We start from the raw sequence: 15336 nt of genomic DNA on the forward strand, positions 1-15336 counted from the left end.
GGCAGCAAGGGAGGCTAAGCCCAATCCTCAAGTGCTTTCATGGGAGTGAAGCATGGAGGGCTGTCAAACAGGCACCTCTGGCAAGGCCAAAATCCCTGTGATAACATAGAAGAGATGAGGGGACAAAGACCAGCACTGCTGTCAGGACCCCGTTTCACTTGCCCTGCAACTTAGATTGAAATAAGGATGGGTGATACAGGAGAGGTTTCTCATTGCTCCTGATCAGGTCTGGGCTGGCACAATTACTATGGGAAGCCCGGCAGAGCTAAGACAGAACAAGAAATGGGTTAACTGAGCCCCTGTAATAAGAAATTTGCACTTGAAAAGGCCCCTCCACTCTCCCCTCCACCCCTCAGATCAAAGCCGCTCTCCCACCATGCGATTAGCAAAGCTCTGATTGTAACAAGAGGGGTTAACAGCTCCATCGGCCCCACACAAGACTTTTAATAGCCCTGCCTCCAAATGACAGCTAAAGCCTTCACATGATCCCTCACATGAGTGCCCTCTGGCCATTCAGCTCACCGGGCTTCCTAGGCAATTTGATTACAAAGTGGATGGGCTTTCAGTTGCTTACTGTAAGCACAATAGCATCCACAGCATCCTTTAGGGACCTGAGCATCTGAGGAAGGTTATGAGCAGGGATTAGCAGTACCTCTTCCTCTTATTCAACCTGCATAGACCAAGGAGGTCTCTGGGGCTTTTTATTTCGACCCTGGGAAAAAGAGCTGAGCTCGGTTGATTTAAACCAGGTTGTGATGGGTAAGATGAGAGCTCCTGAGCCCGTGGGGCTCCTAACTCCAGGATTTACCACTAGATTACACCTGAAACTTAAGAGCTTCTGAACCCTCTATCCAAAGCCGAATTGGGGATGGAGTCCATCACTCCAAAGGACAGATACAGGAATCAGGAGAGCTATGTTTTAAAAGCACTCGCTACGGAGTGCAGCATTCTCCATATCTCATTTTCAAAGTAGAAGTATCAATATTTAGCCAAGAAATATGTTTGTTATGGACAAAGCTTGCAAACTGCTTTGAGATGCTTCTGTGAAGGCAGATGTGGGAAGAAAAACATTGTTGTTTTTCAAAGGAGTTTGCCACACACTCATTATGAAAGAAACACGAATAGCAATCCATCCTGTTGCTGCTGCCACCAGGCTATTTCGTGCCCACATCTCAGCAACTCAAAGCAGTGTCTGCAGGCTGGTAATGCCTTTCTTACAGCTGGAGAAAGCAGTGGAACCCCAGGGCAGTGGAAGAGTCACACCTCCAGCCTCGCTGGACCACAGAGCCCAGATCTGATGTGGTTTAGTAGCAGAGCCATGCACAGATCTCGTAAGACCTGACTCATTTCCCTTACTGTGATCATGCTGCTCCCTACATCAAAGACCTAGATTTACCCATCTGCATGGCTGTTGCTATGACTGCTGCTCTTTAACTGAAAAGGTGAGGGATTTAGATAGGAAATCACCCCCAGCTCTGCTTAGGAAGGAAGATTATCACCGTTCAGTTCTTATATAGTAGCAGGACTGAATGCCACAGGACTGAATGGCACGACTGAAGCCCACCAGGCATTGTCTAACAGCTTTCACCCAGAGCAAGTTAAATAAGGAGCCACCTGCAGGGTTATTGTTGTCTTGATACCTTGAAGGCAGCTTGAAGTGTGTAATGTGCCCATGAAAAGTCACTCCTTGCAATGAGTACAGGTAAGGAGGGTTGTGTACATGTTACTACAGCTCACACTGCATTGTAGCTAATGCTGAATAGCTTCACTCTACCTGCACATTTGGGAGAGCAGGGGGAAGGAGGCCCAGGAAACCCAGATTCTTTTCTTTGCTCTGAAACTATCTGCAGGATGTAAAACCACTCAAAGACACATTTGATCTCCTTTACTGCAGTGCACATAAAAGCAGCGTCTTACAATGGGAGAGGAGCTCAAGTCTGAAAGTCTGGCCTTGTTTACACTCCCACTTCCAATGAGGAGTGAGTTAATGCAATGTCAAAAGCATGGTACAGATACCTAATTCCCCCCTTCACTCATCTTTGCCAAGTTCTTTGCCCATCTGTGAAACAGATTAAGCTTCTGTAGTGCAGCCGGCAGAGCCCAGCTGAGATGAAGCATACTATCTGCACAGATCCACAGAGCCAGAGCTCACCTACATCAACTTTACTAAGCATGTGCTTTAGAAAAGATTCAGCTAAACCAGTTCAAAAGGCAGGAAATGGGGAAGATTTACTGCATGGCAAAAGCAGCACCCACAGCATCACTAACACGTTCAAGATCTACATCCCAATGCCCCAGCAGTTGGTTGGGGAGGAGCAGGGAGTTGAACTCCATGATCCCTATGGGTCCCTTCCAACTCGAGATGCTCTATGGTGCAGCCGTATCAGATAAGGGCTCACGTGGGAAGTAATTGCAGAGTAGCTGGCGTGCCATAAACTCACAGCCTAGTTTACTGCCCAAATAACTTTGCCACATAGAGCTCTGAGGCAGCTCTGGGCCTGATTGTTTCCACTTCCCTGCCTCACCGGGAAATGCCAGAATTAATTGAGAACATTTGTAAATGTTCTAGGCTGCTGAATCACTGCTTTAGCCAGAAACTGAACCCTGATCCACCTCCCTGTCACTTCGCTGCTTCACAGACTCAGAAGGCTTTATGCAGGAGACTGTTGCTGTAAGGGAGAGCCGGGTGCCAATCCACCCTGGCAGGGAGCACGATAACTCTGACAGCATAGCAGCATCTCTGGATGCCAACTTTCCTCCACTCTAAAGCTGTTTGCAGAGCAGGGAAAGCACCTTTTAAAAGAAGGCCATGATTTCTTTTCTAAATAAGATTGAGGTCTCCAAGACTCAAAACTGTTACCATTGATAACTTGCTTAAAAGCAGAATTCTGCAGAATTGTCATCAAAATGGCTAGCAGCATTGTATCACACTGTTCAACACAACTATTCCTATGGTATAAACAAGATATAACAGGTTATAGGCAGAGCTGGGGGTGCAGTCACAGCAGTGCTGGCATTCCAGGCTCCATAGCTTCTGCCAGGGGCTCTCAGTAGTGGCATGAAGGGCACTGAATGAACCTGCTCCTCAGTGTAAGGACAAGCATGCTCCGTACTCACCACCCGGGCGGCTCTCTCTTGAGATTCACATTTCCGACAGAACCAGGGTCCAGTAGGAACCTGGACAATTCCATAGCAAGCTGGAAGAAAAGCAAAGAGAGTTCTTTAGATCATCCTTAAAGCAACTATTTCCTATGTCAGGGGTATAGCAAAGGTTGCCAGAGCTGTTATCACTCAGAGGTGCATGTCAAACCCCCAAAATGACATCTACACCATGTTTTATTCCTCTTTCCAGTTTCCATACCCAGCAACAGGAGGCATTTTGCAAGAGGTGCCTTTACACAAGCTTTCCAATAAGCTCATGCCCAGGATGAGAAATTCCTATGGAAACCTGGCCTAAGCAGGAAAGGAGTGCTTCATAAACTGTGGCTACCTCTGGCCTAGGGAACACAAACAGAGTAATTTCTTACCTCTGAAGCGTCATTATAATTCTAGACATAACATTGTGAAAAGGATGGCTACGAGGCCCCTTAGCCATAAATAGGACTAAGATTAAATCTCAGCATAATGAAGGAAATACTCTCGATGAGAATTCAAACACCAAGGGGAACTGGCTCTGAGTCCAGCCTTTCCCAACAGGCTTCCAAAACCCCTCAGTTCAGGCTGTTTAGGACTACTCCTGTGAGCAGGTTCTGTGTCAATACAAGTCTCCAGCTGCTAACCCAACAGATCTGGTTTTATCCAGCTACACCTCACATCCCTCTTGCTTTCTACATCACTACCGATGCTCTCAGGGTTTCCCTCTGCAAGCTGCAGCTCCCACTTCTTTACAATTAGCACTTCTTTGATGGGGCAACACTGCTTGAAGATTGTTCACCTTCTTCTGAGATCTCCTCCCTCTAACTCTCATCTAAGGATGGTCTTTGGGAGTCCCAAAGGAAGCGTTTCTGACCCCAAAAGGGCTCTTAGCCACCACACAAATGGGTTTAAAGCAAAAGAAGCTGGTAAAGGTAGTGGTAAGAAGACTGTGCATCTCAGACAAGGGTATGAGAGTCTCCTAGGAAAGAACAAATAATATCTTCCTTATTCCACCTTCAAATGTGAGTTAGCAGTTGGAATGGAATCCCAGTCACTTGAGACATTTGAAACTAGGTTGGACAAAGCATCTGAAAATATCCTGCTGGAAGCAATCCTGTGATGCTCCTCAGGGGATGGACCAGACATGACCCGCAATAGGTTCTCTCCATCTCCCTAATGTCTGTTATCCCACATGAGGCAGGAAAACAAATGCAATTGTAGAGTTAAACTGAAAGAGCTGACTGTGAGATGAGCCAAGGCATATGCACAAGAAAATAGAAGCTACATGAAAGCAATGACAGAGGAGTCTGGGTCCATCTTTAGCAGCAGGCTTAGGGCCAAAGGCAAGCACTCAGCTGGAGCCAGTGTGAGCTTCTGTGCCCGCTGCTTCGAAAAGGAAGGAAACAAGGAAGGAGGAAAGCAGACCCTGAGTAAGGCAGAGCTGACAATATGATTCATAAGTGTTCTTAACTATCGCATTAGAGCTTCATTTCAATCAGATGGTTTTGTTAACATTCAGAATTGTTTCCTGGGTAGGCAGATTTCTAAGCACCACCACACAACTGGCACTGGTAGTTTTAAGAATCAGCCCTAAAGTGTAGCTATAAAATAAGGAGGGTTTTAAAGCCAGTGTCCTTTATTTAACTGTACAATCATATCAAAAGGTAACTTTGGGTTTGCGGATATCCAAGCAGCACAGACACCAAACCCTCTGTGTGACTGCACCGAATGAGCGAGATGGTCCCCTCCAGTGGTTTCTTTCTACTTCAGAAATAAAAGCCAACCAAACCACCACACTACTGAGAGGGTTATCAGCAGGCTTTGAAAAGAGGGTTGAAGAACATCCGCTACACACTGCTACACTGCATATCGTAGGATCACAGCATGGTTTGAGTTGGAAGGGGCCTTAAAGCTCGTCCAGTTCCAACCACTGCAAAAGGCAGGGACACCTTCCACTACAGCAGCTTGCTCCAAGCCCCTGTGTCCAACCTGGCCTTGAACACTGCCAGGGATGGGGCAGCCACAGCTTCCCTGTGCAATAAGAGCATTACTATATCCTAGAAAGATATCCAAGACCTAAGCAGACAGTTGGGGTTTCCAGGCATGCAAGCGATGCCCTTCCTGAAGCTTTTCTAACATGTTCCAACTCCACCAAAGCAAGAGTAGAGCAAATCCATCCAGTCACCAGACCTGGGTGGGCCTAGGAACAGGCACCCTAAAAGAATAAAAGCATGGTGCATTTGAAACTCTTCTTCCACATGTGAAGCTGTCCTTTGCCGGTAAGCAAAAGTGTTTCTATTCATCCTGGGAGTGGGCAGAAGGATGCCAATGCCCTTTATCTCCCTCCAAAAAACAGAGCAATGAAGAAACCTGTTCTCTAGCATGGGGGCTGATAAATAATAAGGGTTGCTAGACTTCTAACAGTGAAATTAAACCAGAAAGAAGCATCCTTCCATAGGGAAGTCCTGCCAGGTCCTCAGGGCTGCTTGATGCCAGGAGACACCCAAGCATCACCTCGGACTGAAGAGAAACCCCCACAAGCTTCACTTCCTCATTGTAACTCCCATCTAGTCACCTGGTTGTAAGCAACTTCTTAATAACCAGTGAGCAGGGACACACCAAACACAGGGGAAGCAAAAGCAAGCCCAAGCTCTGGACCCAGGGACCAGCGGAGCTGGAACCAGGAGCATGCATCAAGGCACCGAGGGAGAGCTCGTACAGGAAGAGGCTGGAGATGTGCTGGTGGATGGATGGGATAATAATAGATGGAAAAACAGACATGCCAGATGAGCCCAGAAACCTTCGTGCAATTCAAAACAACGCAGCCAGGGTAATCACGGTGCCTTTCTGCTGGCGTGGAGAGAAAGCAAATACACATCCTTTTAATCTTGTTGTTGTTGTTTGGGTGCGAGACCCGAGGACAAACTTTCCACTCCGGTGCCGTGTGTTAGGGGCGTGCTCCAAGTCATTTAAAATGCAAATCACCCGCAGCACTACGAGCAGAGGGGCTGCCCTCCTACCGCCCGCCCCGGGGGTTACCGGAGGGTACCGGACCCCCCCCCATCCCGGTCCCCAGCAGCCCACCCTACCCGGTGGAACGGGTGGAGTGGGGGGGGGGGGGGCGGAAACCCGGCTCCACCGCCCCAGGAGGCACCACTATCACCACCACACACCCCCCCCCCCCCCCGGTAACGAGCACCTCGGGAGGTGCGTGTGTGTGTATCCGTCCCCCCGCCGCCATCCCCGGCAACCGGGGCGCAGCTGATGCCCGCCTCGCTCCCCCCGCGGCTCCTCCGCCGAGCCAGGCCGGCGGCGACACCGTTATTTGGAACAATAGGGATAAAACAAAGCTCCCCCCCCCCCCGTATCCCTTCGCCTCCCCCCTGTGTGTGTCTGTGTGTGTATGTGTGTGTGTCCCCCCCGTCTTCCCCCCGGCCTCCCCGGAGCGCCCGGCGGGGAGAAGGCGGCAGCGGCGCTGGTGCCCGGTGCCCGTCGGGCCGGGCCGGGCCAGGATCCGGTGCCTTACCTTGGTGCACCGCCACATTGCAGCCGTGCCCGTCGCAGTACACCAGCGGGTTCTCCGCCCAGCCCCGCTCATCAGAACAGACACAGCAGCCTCCCACCATCTCCTTCATACTTCCATGAGGGTTTCCTTCCCCCCCCCCGCCTCCCTCTACGCACACACTCCTCCTCCCTCCTCCTCCTCCTCCTCCTCCTTCTCTCTCCTCCTCCTCCTCCGCGCTCCCCCCGCCCCGCTCACCGCCCTTCGTGGGGGTTGCGGGGTGTTCGACCCCCCCCCCCTCGGGTAGCGCTGGGGGGGTAGGGGCCAGCCTATGGACAGACACAGCCCCCCCTTTCCCCCGTACAATCATGGCTCCGGTAAAAGCCGAGGTTCATGTGCTGCACACAGGCTGGGACGGCTGCGTTTCTCCGCTTGCCTGTGTGCGTGTGAGAGATGGTTTAATTGTATTATTGGTATTAGTATTATTTTTACACCCCCCTCCTCCTCCGGCCGCTTTACGCCGCATCCCCGTGTTTTTGTTCTCCCCTCCCGAGCAGGAATCCGAGTGTGCAGCCGGGTGTGCAAACCGCTGGATGCGTGCCCGAGCCAGCCAACATGGATCGCGCCGGAGGGATGAGCTGGGACCACTCCGCAAATCCCATTATCTCCGCAATCCCTGACAGATCCGGGCTCCGAGAGCGCCACCGGCTGTCCTGCTCCCGGCGGCTCCTGCTGGAGGAGGCTTTAACCCCTTTGGCACCTGTTTTTGTTATCTTTGCCTGGAAAGAGGGAAATGGGCCCCTTTGGAGGTTTGTGCTCAGCAGGACGAGCGTCAGGAATCAGCTGGAAAGCAGTAAAGAGAAATAATGCTGAAGTACTGTGAGTTGTGCTGTACGGGATTGCACCTGCAGGGCCCATAAATCCTAGAATCCTCGAAACAGAACCAGGAAATCATAGAACCGTGGAGTGGTTTGTGTTGGAAGGGACCTTAAAGCTCCTCCAGCTCCAATCTCCTGCCACGGGCAGGGACACCTTCCACTGGAGCAGCTGCTCCAAGCCCCTGTGTCCAACCTGGCCTTGAGCACTGCCAAGGATGGGAGCTCCAGCTTTATCTGGGCAACCTGTGCCAGTGTCCACACAGTACCATGAGAACCCTGGTATATTGTGAGGAACAGCTCTTGCCTTGGAGATACCATCCAGAATAGACAAGGAAAAGTGAGGAGAACCCAAACACTGAGGACAAAAGTAATTAGATCTCAGAAAAGAGGCCGGGGAGGAACCCAAAGAACTCATGTAACTTGTTCCTGTGGCTCTGGCTCTGCCTGGAATCATCTGCTGGAGGACCCAGAGCAGCTCCAAAGGAGCAAAGCCAGGTCTCCTGGTCTTGTGTGGGTCCTTACCCAGGCACCATGGAGAAGAGGCAGTGCCTGGTGCCAGAGCGTGCAGAGGAACAGTAGAAAACATCACAGTGAACATTATATTGCCTGAGTTGATAAAGAAAAATGGGTCCTCTCCAGCTGCTGTGCTGCTGTAGTAGGGATGCCTGTAGGGCTCAAAACTGTTTTCAGATGCTAGCATGTATGGGAGTAGCCAGGAGGCCATATCCTTCTTCAAGAGTCTCCACCACCATCAATGTTTCTGCAGAAAGGTGATCCCTGGAACAGTCTCAGTTCTGCTCTCATGCTGCAAGTGCATCACTGCAGTGGCTCCACGGGAACTGCTCCTGGTTACAGCAACATAAATAAGAGCAGAAACAAGGCCCATGTCTCATATGTGACCCCCTTCTTGCTCATAGCATTCCCCTTGTGACAGGTAGTCTTTGGAAGGTCAGTGTAGCCCATCATCTCATTTCTTCAAGCAAAACCTCAGCAGAGAGAGGAGAGGAAACCCATTCCAGCAGCCCCAGTAATCACCAGTTTAGCATCCTTTATACTGCACCTGTTCAAGCATTACATCAAGGGGCTGGAAGGCAGACGGCTCCCTGAGAAGCTGCCTGCTGGGTTGCTGTCTTCCTTTTATTCCATTCCTTTGAGAGTCACAGGGGCAGACAATACGGTCACCACATTGCTGGAAATTCACTCAGCCTTAGCTCACTTTTCTGGGAGGGTTTCCCCTCCTCTCCCCCTCTCTTTCTTTTGCTTTCTTCTTCCTTTTATCTATTGTGTTATGAACGTGTTTAAAAGAAAAGAGGGAAAATCTGGCTGGTTGCCTTTGTAACCTGAAGGAGATCCTTGTGGGTTGAGATTGTCTTAGGCTATGGGACAAAATGCTAAACACCCGCCATCCCCTGACCGTCTTGGTTCCAGTTGGCCATGCCAGCAGACACTTGGACTTGAACTGCAAATTTGCCTTCGGGGGATTAAGTTCCAATTTACATAAGTAATTCCTGTGGTGAGGAAAGGCTAGGCCAGGGAGGAAAGGGCACGGCGGTTTCTTGGGAGAAACTAGGGGGAAAGTTAAAACTTAGTGAAAAAGGAGACGTGGAGAGATTTAATTTACGATGCTCAGTTGTGATTTTATCCCATAGATTTTAAACTGGGGCTGTATATAGGAAGCAGGCAAAGGTTCAAATGATGCGTGCTAACTGATGGGAACCACTGTCCTCAGGATCTCAGTCGTAACTTCCAAAGTTGCTACTAAACTATGTCTATAAAACTATGGATAAGGGAACTGGCTTCTCTAAGTCTCGTGCGTCATGAACAGAACTGCTCTCTCTGTCCTCGGAGTCTTTGTTACAGATGAGATTCCATTTCCAAGGGGATCCCTTGCATTTCCTTGATTAGTATTTAGAAATCACATAAACTGAGTTATCATCTAAGTGCCTGACATGGAAATTCTCGAGATATGTTAAATAAAATACTCTTACCAGGGTGCAAGGCCATATCATTGCATTTTCCAGATTACTCATATGTCAGCTATTTTATCTATAGAATACACACATCCTATCTTAAAGAAAAGAACAACAAATAAACCCCAAACATGAACATTTATCTTGCTTATGATAACTCTGCATGCTCTTAGGAAATGTAATGCCTGATCTACATTAGAGAAGTGCTTATGGCTTGGCTTACACAAAGGGTCGATGCAAGGAAAACACTGGGATGTGCACATTTAATGGCTTGCAGTGATAGATTGCCTCTCTGTGCAGTATCCCAGCCTTTTCCAACAGCTTCTCCTGGGACTGAAGATTCTTCCTTCCTTCATTTAGGGGGAAACTGTGGCTTGAGATTATCATGAGTAAGGGCTGTAATTTATCTGGCTCCAAGCAGGGCTAAAACTTGCCTGTTTGTGGACAGGCAAATCTGTGCTCCTGCTTCACGAACCTGTTTGTTCCATCAGATTTTATCCTGTTCCTCTCGGGCAGGCTGGAGGAAGAGGGAATTGTACAGATAAGAGCAGTAATCCTCACTCAGCAGCCAAATTCCTCCCAGTCACCAGCAAGAACAGCTACTTTAAAGTCTAAATCTCTCAGTCTGAACTGTGGGATCAGTTCCACAGATAGCAGCAGGAAAGTCTTATCCTCTGTTAGCAGCAGCCACCGGGGAGAACACCACGGAATGGGAGAACTCTCCAAACCTGATCTCTTTTAGGAAGCTGTTTTCTCACTTTAGACCAAGCTTTCCATCCTTCTCACTGATGTGTACACCTTGAGCTCCTCTATCTCTCTTCAAACACTTAGTGGCACGGTGAGAAGGCTACACACATCATTTATACACCCTACTTAGGCAAAACCATCTAGTTCAGCTTTCCTTAAAGCTTTGCTGGTGATGCTTTTCCTCTGTATCCTTTGTTTGGATCCTGTAACATTCAGAAATATGCTAGATGTCAAATTGCAAGGCCAACAAGCATCCCTCCTTGAAGAAGTAAAGGATCTATAGCAGAGGATTCTTCTGCAAAGCTGAGGAGATGCCATGGACCTGCTGCAAGACTTCAGGTAAATTATTTCACTTCTTCCTTCTTTTCTATTTACTTTATTAGACCTTTGAGAAGGGGAATACCAGTTTCCCACACCTTCTGCATCACTCCAGGCTCAGTAGGGTCTTGATGGCACTCAGACTCTCTGCACTATAGAATCACAGAACGGTTTGGGTTGGAAGGGACCTTAGAAACCATCTAGTTCCAACCCCCTGCCATGGGCTTGTTCAGCATCATAATTCACAGTCATTGTAATAGGAAGAAACACGAGAAGGACGGTAACAGAGCAAGGAATGATCACATGTGATAGGCACAAAACTTTACCCAATTTATTCTTTTCCTCTCCAACACATAATGCTGCTAATGCAATAGCTCTAGACTTTTACTGCCTTTGCAATGAGGTTTATAAAGTCTATAAACCTTGTCCCTTTTTCTTTACAAACACTCAGCAACAACCCTTATCACCCAGCAACAACACCAGGTCCATATTCACAGGCTGGTAGGGATAAGACATAGAACTGGGATATTTCTCTACACCACAGATGAGGAAGATGCTTCCCATCACAATCAGCCAGCCCCGTGGTGTGCACATTTTCCTTCAGTCTATCAAGGCCTCTGAACTCTCTTTTCCCATCACAAGACAAGGAAAAATCCCCCTGAGGTCTACAAAGACTTCTGGTACCCTGCAGGCCTGGGAGCTGGGAGGCTGGACCAGGATCTGCCAAGGCAAAGTCTGTTTAAACAGGAGCTTCAGCACATTGCTCCTGAGGGAGAGAAAGTGAGACCTTTGCCCCTGCTCTTCATTAACCACACCTACCACCCCCCCATGCTCTTCCTCCCCTTCTACCCTGCTCCTATCCTCACAAAAGGCATTACATCGAGTCATCTGTTCTTCAGGAACAGCTCTGCTGAGCTCTGGCTCCAATAGGGTTTATCAGATAGGTTACTTTGTGCTTCCTCCGTTATGGGTTAAATGCTGCTTTTCTAATGTACAAACACCCACAGAAGGGCTCTGAGAGTAAAACAAGCCAAGAGCCACCCGCGCTCCCTGCTTTGCTTCGTCAGGAACTTTCTGGCCTTGGACAAGTCACTTCCTCCCTTTGTGCCTCATTTTCCCTCTTTGCCTGACCAATTCCCTACTGCCGAGTGCTTTGGGGTTGTTTGTCTGCGAAAGCACTATACAAGTGCAAGTTATTCTTCATTAAACAATGCCATTAAGGACTTTGAAAGGAAACAATGATGTCAGTAACAACTTTGGAAGGAAACAGTGCCATTAATGACTTCTAAAGGGAAAAAAAGTAGAGATTGAAAGATCTTCCTACGCCTGTCTTTATATTTTAACTCTAGCAGTTTAAATCAAATAAGAAGTGAATTGTATTTGTCCTCATGGATTAACAGCATCCAAAACAGTAAAATTAGTTACAGAATCTCAGCCTGGTTTGGGTTGGAAGGGACCTTAAAGCTCCTCCAGCTCCAACCCCTGCCACAGGCAGGGACCCCTTCCACTGGAGCAGCTGCTCCAAGCCCCTGTGTCCAACCTGGCCTTGAGCACTGCCAGGGATGGGGCAGCCACAGCTTCTCTGGGCACCCTGTGCCAGCGCCTCAGCACCCTCACAGGGAACAGCTTCTGCCTCAGAGCTCAGCTCAGTCTCCCCTCGGGCAGGTTCAAGCCATTCCCCTTGGCCTGTCCCTACATCCCTTGTCCCAAGCCCCTCTCCAGGTTTCCTGCAGCCCCTTTAGGCACTGGAGCTGCTCTCAGGTCTCCCCTTCAGGAGCCTTCTCTTGTCCAGGCTGCCCCAGCCCAGCTCTCTCAGCCTGGCTCCAGAGCAGAGCTGCTCCAGCCCTCACAGCATCCCCATGGCCTCATCCAACAGCTCCAGGTCCCTCTGGTGCTGCTGCCCCAGAGCTGGATCAGGATTGTGGGGGGGGGTCTCCCCAGAGTGCAGCAGAGGGGGAGAATTCCATCCCTTGACCTGCTGCTCAAGCTCTGGGGATGCAGCCCAGCACATGGGTGGCCCTGTGGGCTAGGCCATTGTACAGGAAGGTGACAAATTTGTTCTTGGTACTAAATGCATCTTTTATGAATGGAAATACTTTGAAGGGGTTGCTGGAAATGCTCTCTTTTCACTATAAGCTGAGACTGCCCAGCTTTTGTGACGTTCCCATCTTGATGATGGCTTTCCAGCCTGCTTACCTCCCTGTTCTCTCCTGCTGGGGTAACGGGGATCCCTGTGGGTCGTGTATTTGAAGTGGTTTAGCTGTTTATCCACTTCTTCCTGTGAAAGAGTGAGTGTGCTGCAGACCATGGAGCTGAAGAACATCCCTAAAACAAGTCCAGTTTAACAAATGTAGTGGGATAGTCATAAAACCACATAAACATTGCTTTGGAAGAAACTTCAAGAGGCCAATTAGGCTAATTCCCTATGGGGAGGAAGAAAAGAGGACTTATTAATGCCATATTATTTTTTGTATTGTTATTATTTACATTAGGTGGTGAAAGTGCACAACAGTTACCAGAGTATTAAATGATGTGGTCTATGTCCGGAAACCAAGAGTATATTGAAGGAGCCTGTACTTAGGATTTCAAGTTCATTCTTAGGAACCTAAGCAGACACCGTGGCTTTAAACCCAAACAAGCTTTGCAGCTGCTCCCATCTCCTGGTGAGCCCAACCCTTTGCTGATGGGCACGGAGTAGGACCAAGGCTTGTGGGAGCATTTAAACTCTCCTGGGGGGCTCTGACATAGCAGAGCATTCGGTACGTCGTGGATTCAGGTCTGAGGTCCTGATGTGGAAGGGGAGGTTGATAATCACAAGCAGGTTTTGTTCAATGGGAGTTTGGCGCCTGTGGCACTTTGTGCCTTGGGACTTTTTCCTCACATTCCTGCCTTTTTAGCACCTTTAAGGAATACTTGGCAGTAACTGAAGCTTTGCCTCTACCCATCGGTTGCTCTCATTTAACTGGTTTACAATCCAGTTTAATTAAACACTTGATTCTGACGTCCTTGTATCAGCTTAGAGCATTGCATCAGCTTAGCTTGCAGTTCTTGGCTACTCTATCGGAAACTGCCTTTAAGACAGGAAACCTGAGGTAAAAGTCTGAAGGTAACAGCCATGCAGTGACTGCACAGAACCAAGTCATGCTTCCATGCTGAAGCTACTCTCCAGGCCTGGAAACGTCCTGAGTGGGGCCCCAGAGCACAGCAAGGTGCTACACCCAGATTAAACCCCTTCAAAGCCAGGCTTTCTCCTCCCTTCCTCCCAAACCACTTATAGATTTGTATATACATATATAACAACTTCTCAAGCTGGTTTCCAGTGTGCAAGAGAACCCATCGCAGATGGAAAAGTCACTCGTGGAGCTGCACAAGCTCTGCTGCTGTTGCCCCTTTCCCTGCACAGCACTCAGAGCTGGGGAAGGGGACCCAAAACCCTCCCATTCTCCAAGATCTCTGCAAAACCATCTTTACCCCCATCCCCGGGTGCCACGGGGCTGCAGGGACCCCCGGTGAGACAGCCCCGACCGTAGAGGGGCTGCGGGGCTGAGAGAGCCCTGTCACTATTGACAGGAAACGATCGGTGGCTTTTCTGGTTGCGAGCTGCAGCGTCCTGAGGTTCAGGCACCGACATCCTGCCCCCACGCAGCGCCGGAGCGGGGCAGGAAAGCGGGGGCTGCGGCGGGTGAGAGCGGCCCCGGACCGAGACCGGGTGGGTCGGAGCTCAGGCGGCCCAGTGCCCCCACCGCTGCAGGCTGTGCAGTGCCCTGGAGCACGTCTGGCCCTGCATCCCTCACTGCATCCCTCACTGCATGCATCCCTGCATCTGGCCCTGCATCCCTTCCTGCATCCATCCCTGCATCCTTTCCTGCATCTGTCCCTGCATCCCCTCCTGCATCCATCCCTGCATCTCTTCCTGCATCCTTTCCTGCATCCATTCCTCCATCTGGCCCTGTATCCATCCCTGCATCCATTCCTGCATCCCTCCACCCCTACCTCTTTGAACTTTCCCGTGCAGCCCTCCATCCCTTTATTCACCTGGTGTAGTGGTGATATCCCTGCTCACTGCAGTCTACTGGATGTGATGCCTTTTGGACCAGATGGCTTTTAAATGTCTCTTCCAACCCAAACCATTCTGTGATGCTATCACCTCTCCATACTCAATCCCCTTTGAGTCCTCTGAAGCCCCCCAGGGCCAGGGGACCTGGGGACAGGGGTGCCTGCTGTGGGGACTGAGGCAGCACTTTACACAGCTGCCTCAGTACACAGTACAAGCTGCAAGGACAGAAAAAGCCCATAAACAAACCTTTAGCCCTTCATCACTGCTCTGGGAGATTTGCATGGACTGCTCTGAAATGCCTCTTTACTATAAATGTCCTGATTATTTGTCAGAGGAAGCAACTGTTTCCTTTGCTGCTAATTTTGGTGCTTTGCCATGGACTCTGCCAAAGTGCCTTGGGATCCTTGTAATCATGTGCCTCATTTAGTGACTTTCAGAATGGGTTAGATCTTGCTCACCCCATTACTCATCAGAAACTCTGAGGCTTAACCTGTTACTTAGTCACTGGTGAGTCACAGTGTGTCCTTTGGAAAATGAAAGATGGGCAAATTCCGACATCCTCAAAGCTTACATCCACAGAGGGAGACTGAGATGAGCTCTTAGGCAGAAGCTGTTCCCTCTGAGGGTGCTGAGGCACTGGCACAGGGTGCCCAGAGAAGCTGTGGCTGCCCCATCCCTGGCAGTGTTCAAGGCCAGGCTGGACACAGGGGCTTGGAGCAGCTGCTCCAG

At 49.6% G+C, this 15336-nt stretch overlaps 1 protein-coding gene across 5 annotated transcripts in view; it reads right to left on the bottom strand.

Moving 5' to 3' along the window:
* MLLT6 (MLLT6, PHD finger containing) overlaps nucleotides 1-6781 on the bottom strand; it is a 44661-nt gene extending 37880 nt beyond the window's left edge. For all 5 annotated transcript variants that reach the window (XR_004550358.1, XM_034070182.1, XM_034070180.1 and 2 more), the window contains exons 1-2: nucleotides 6662-6781; nucleotides 3118-3197 (exon numbers count right to left, since the gene is read on the bottom strand). Coding sequence is in view for 4 of the 5 variants with exons in the window: in XM_034070182.1 (XP_033926073.1) it covers nucleotides 3118-3197; nucleotides 6662-6770 (189 nt within the window). In the remaining variant the exon portion in view is untranslated. The remainder of the gene's footprint in view (nucleotides 1-3117; nucleotides 3198-6661) is intronic.
* Nucleotides 6782-15336: the final 8555 nt, after the last annotated feature.

This window comes from Melopsittacus undulatus, chromosome 17 (assembly GCF_012275295.1).
Source record: "Melopsittacus undulatus isolate bMelUnd1 chromosome 17, bMelUnd1.mat.Z, whole genome shotgun sequence".
Lineage (NCBI taxonomy): Eukaryota > Metazoa > Chordata > Aves > Psittaciformes > Psittaculidae > Melopsittacus > Melopsittacus undulatus.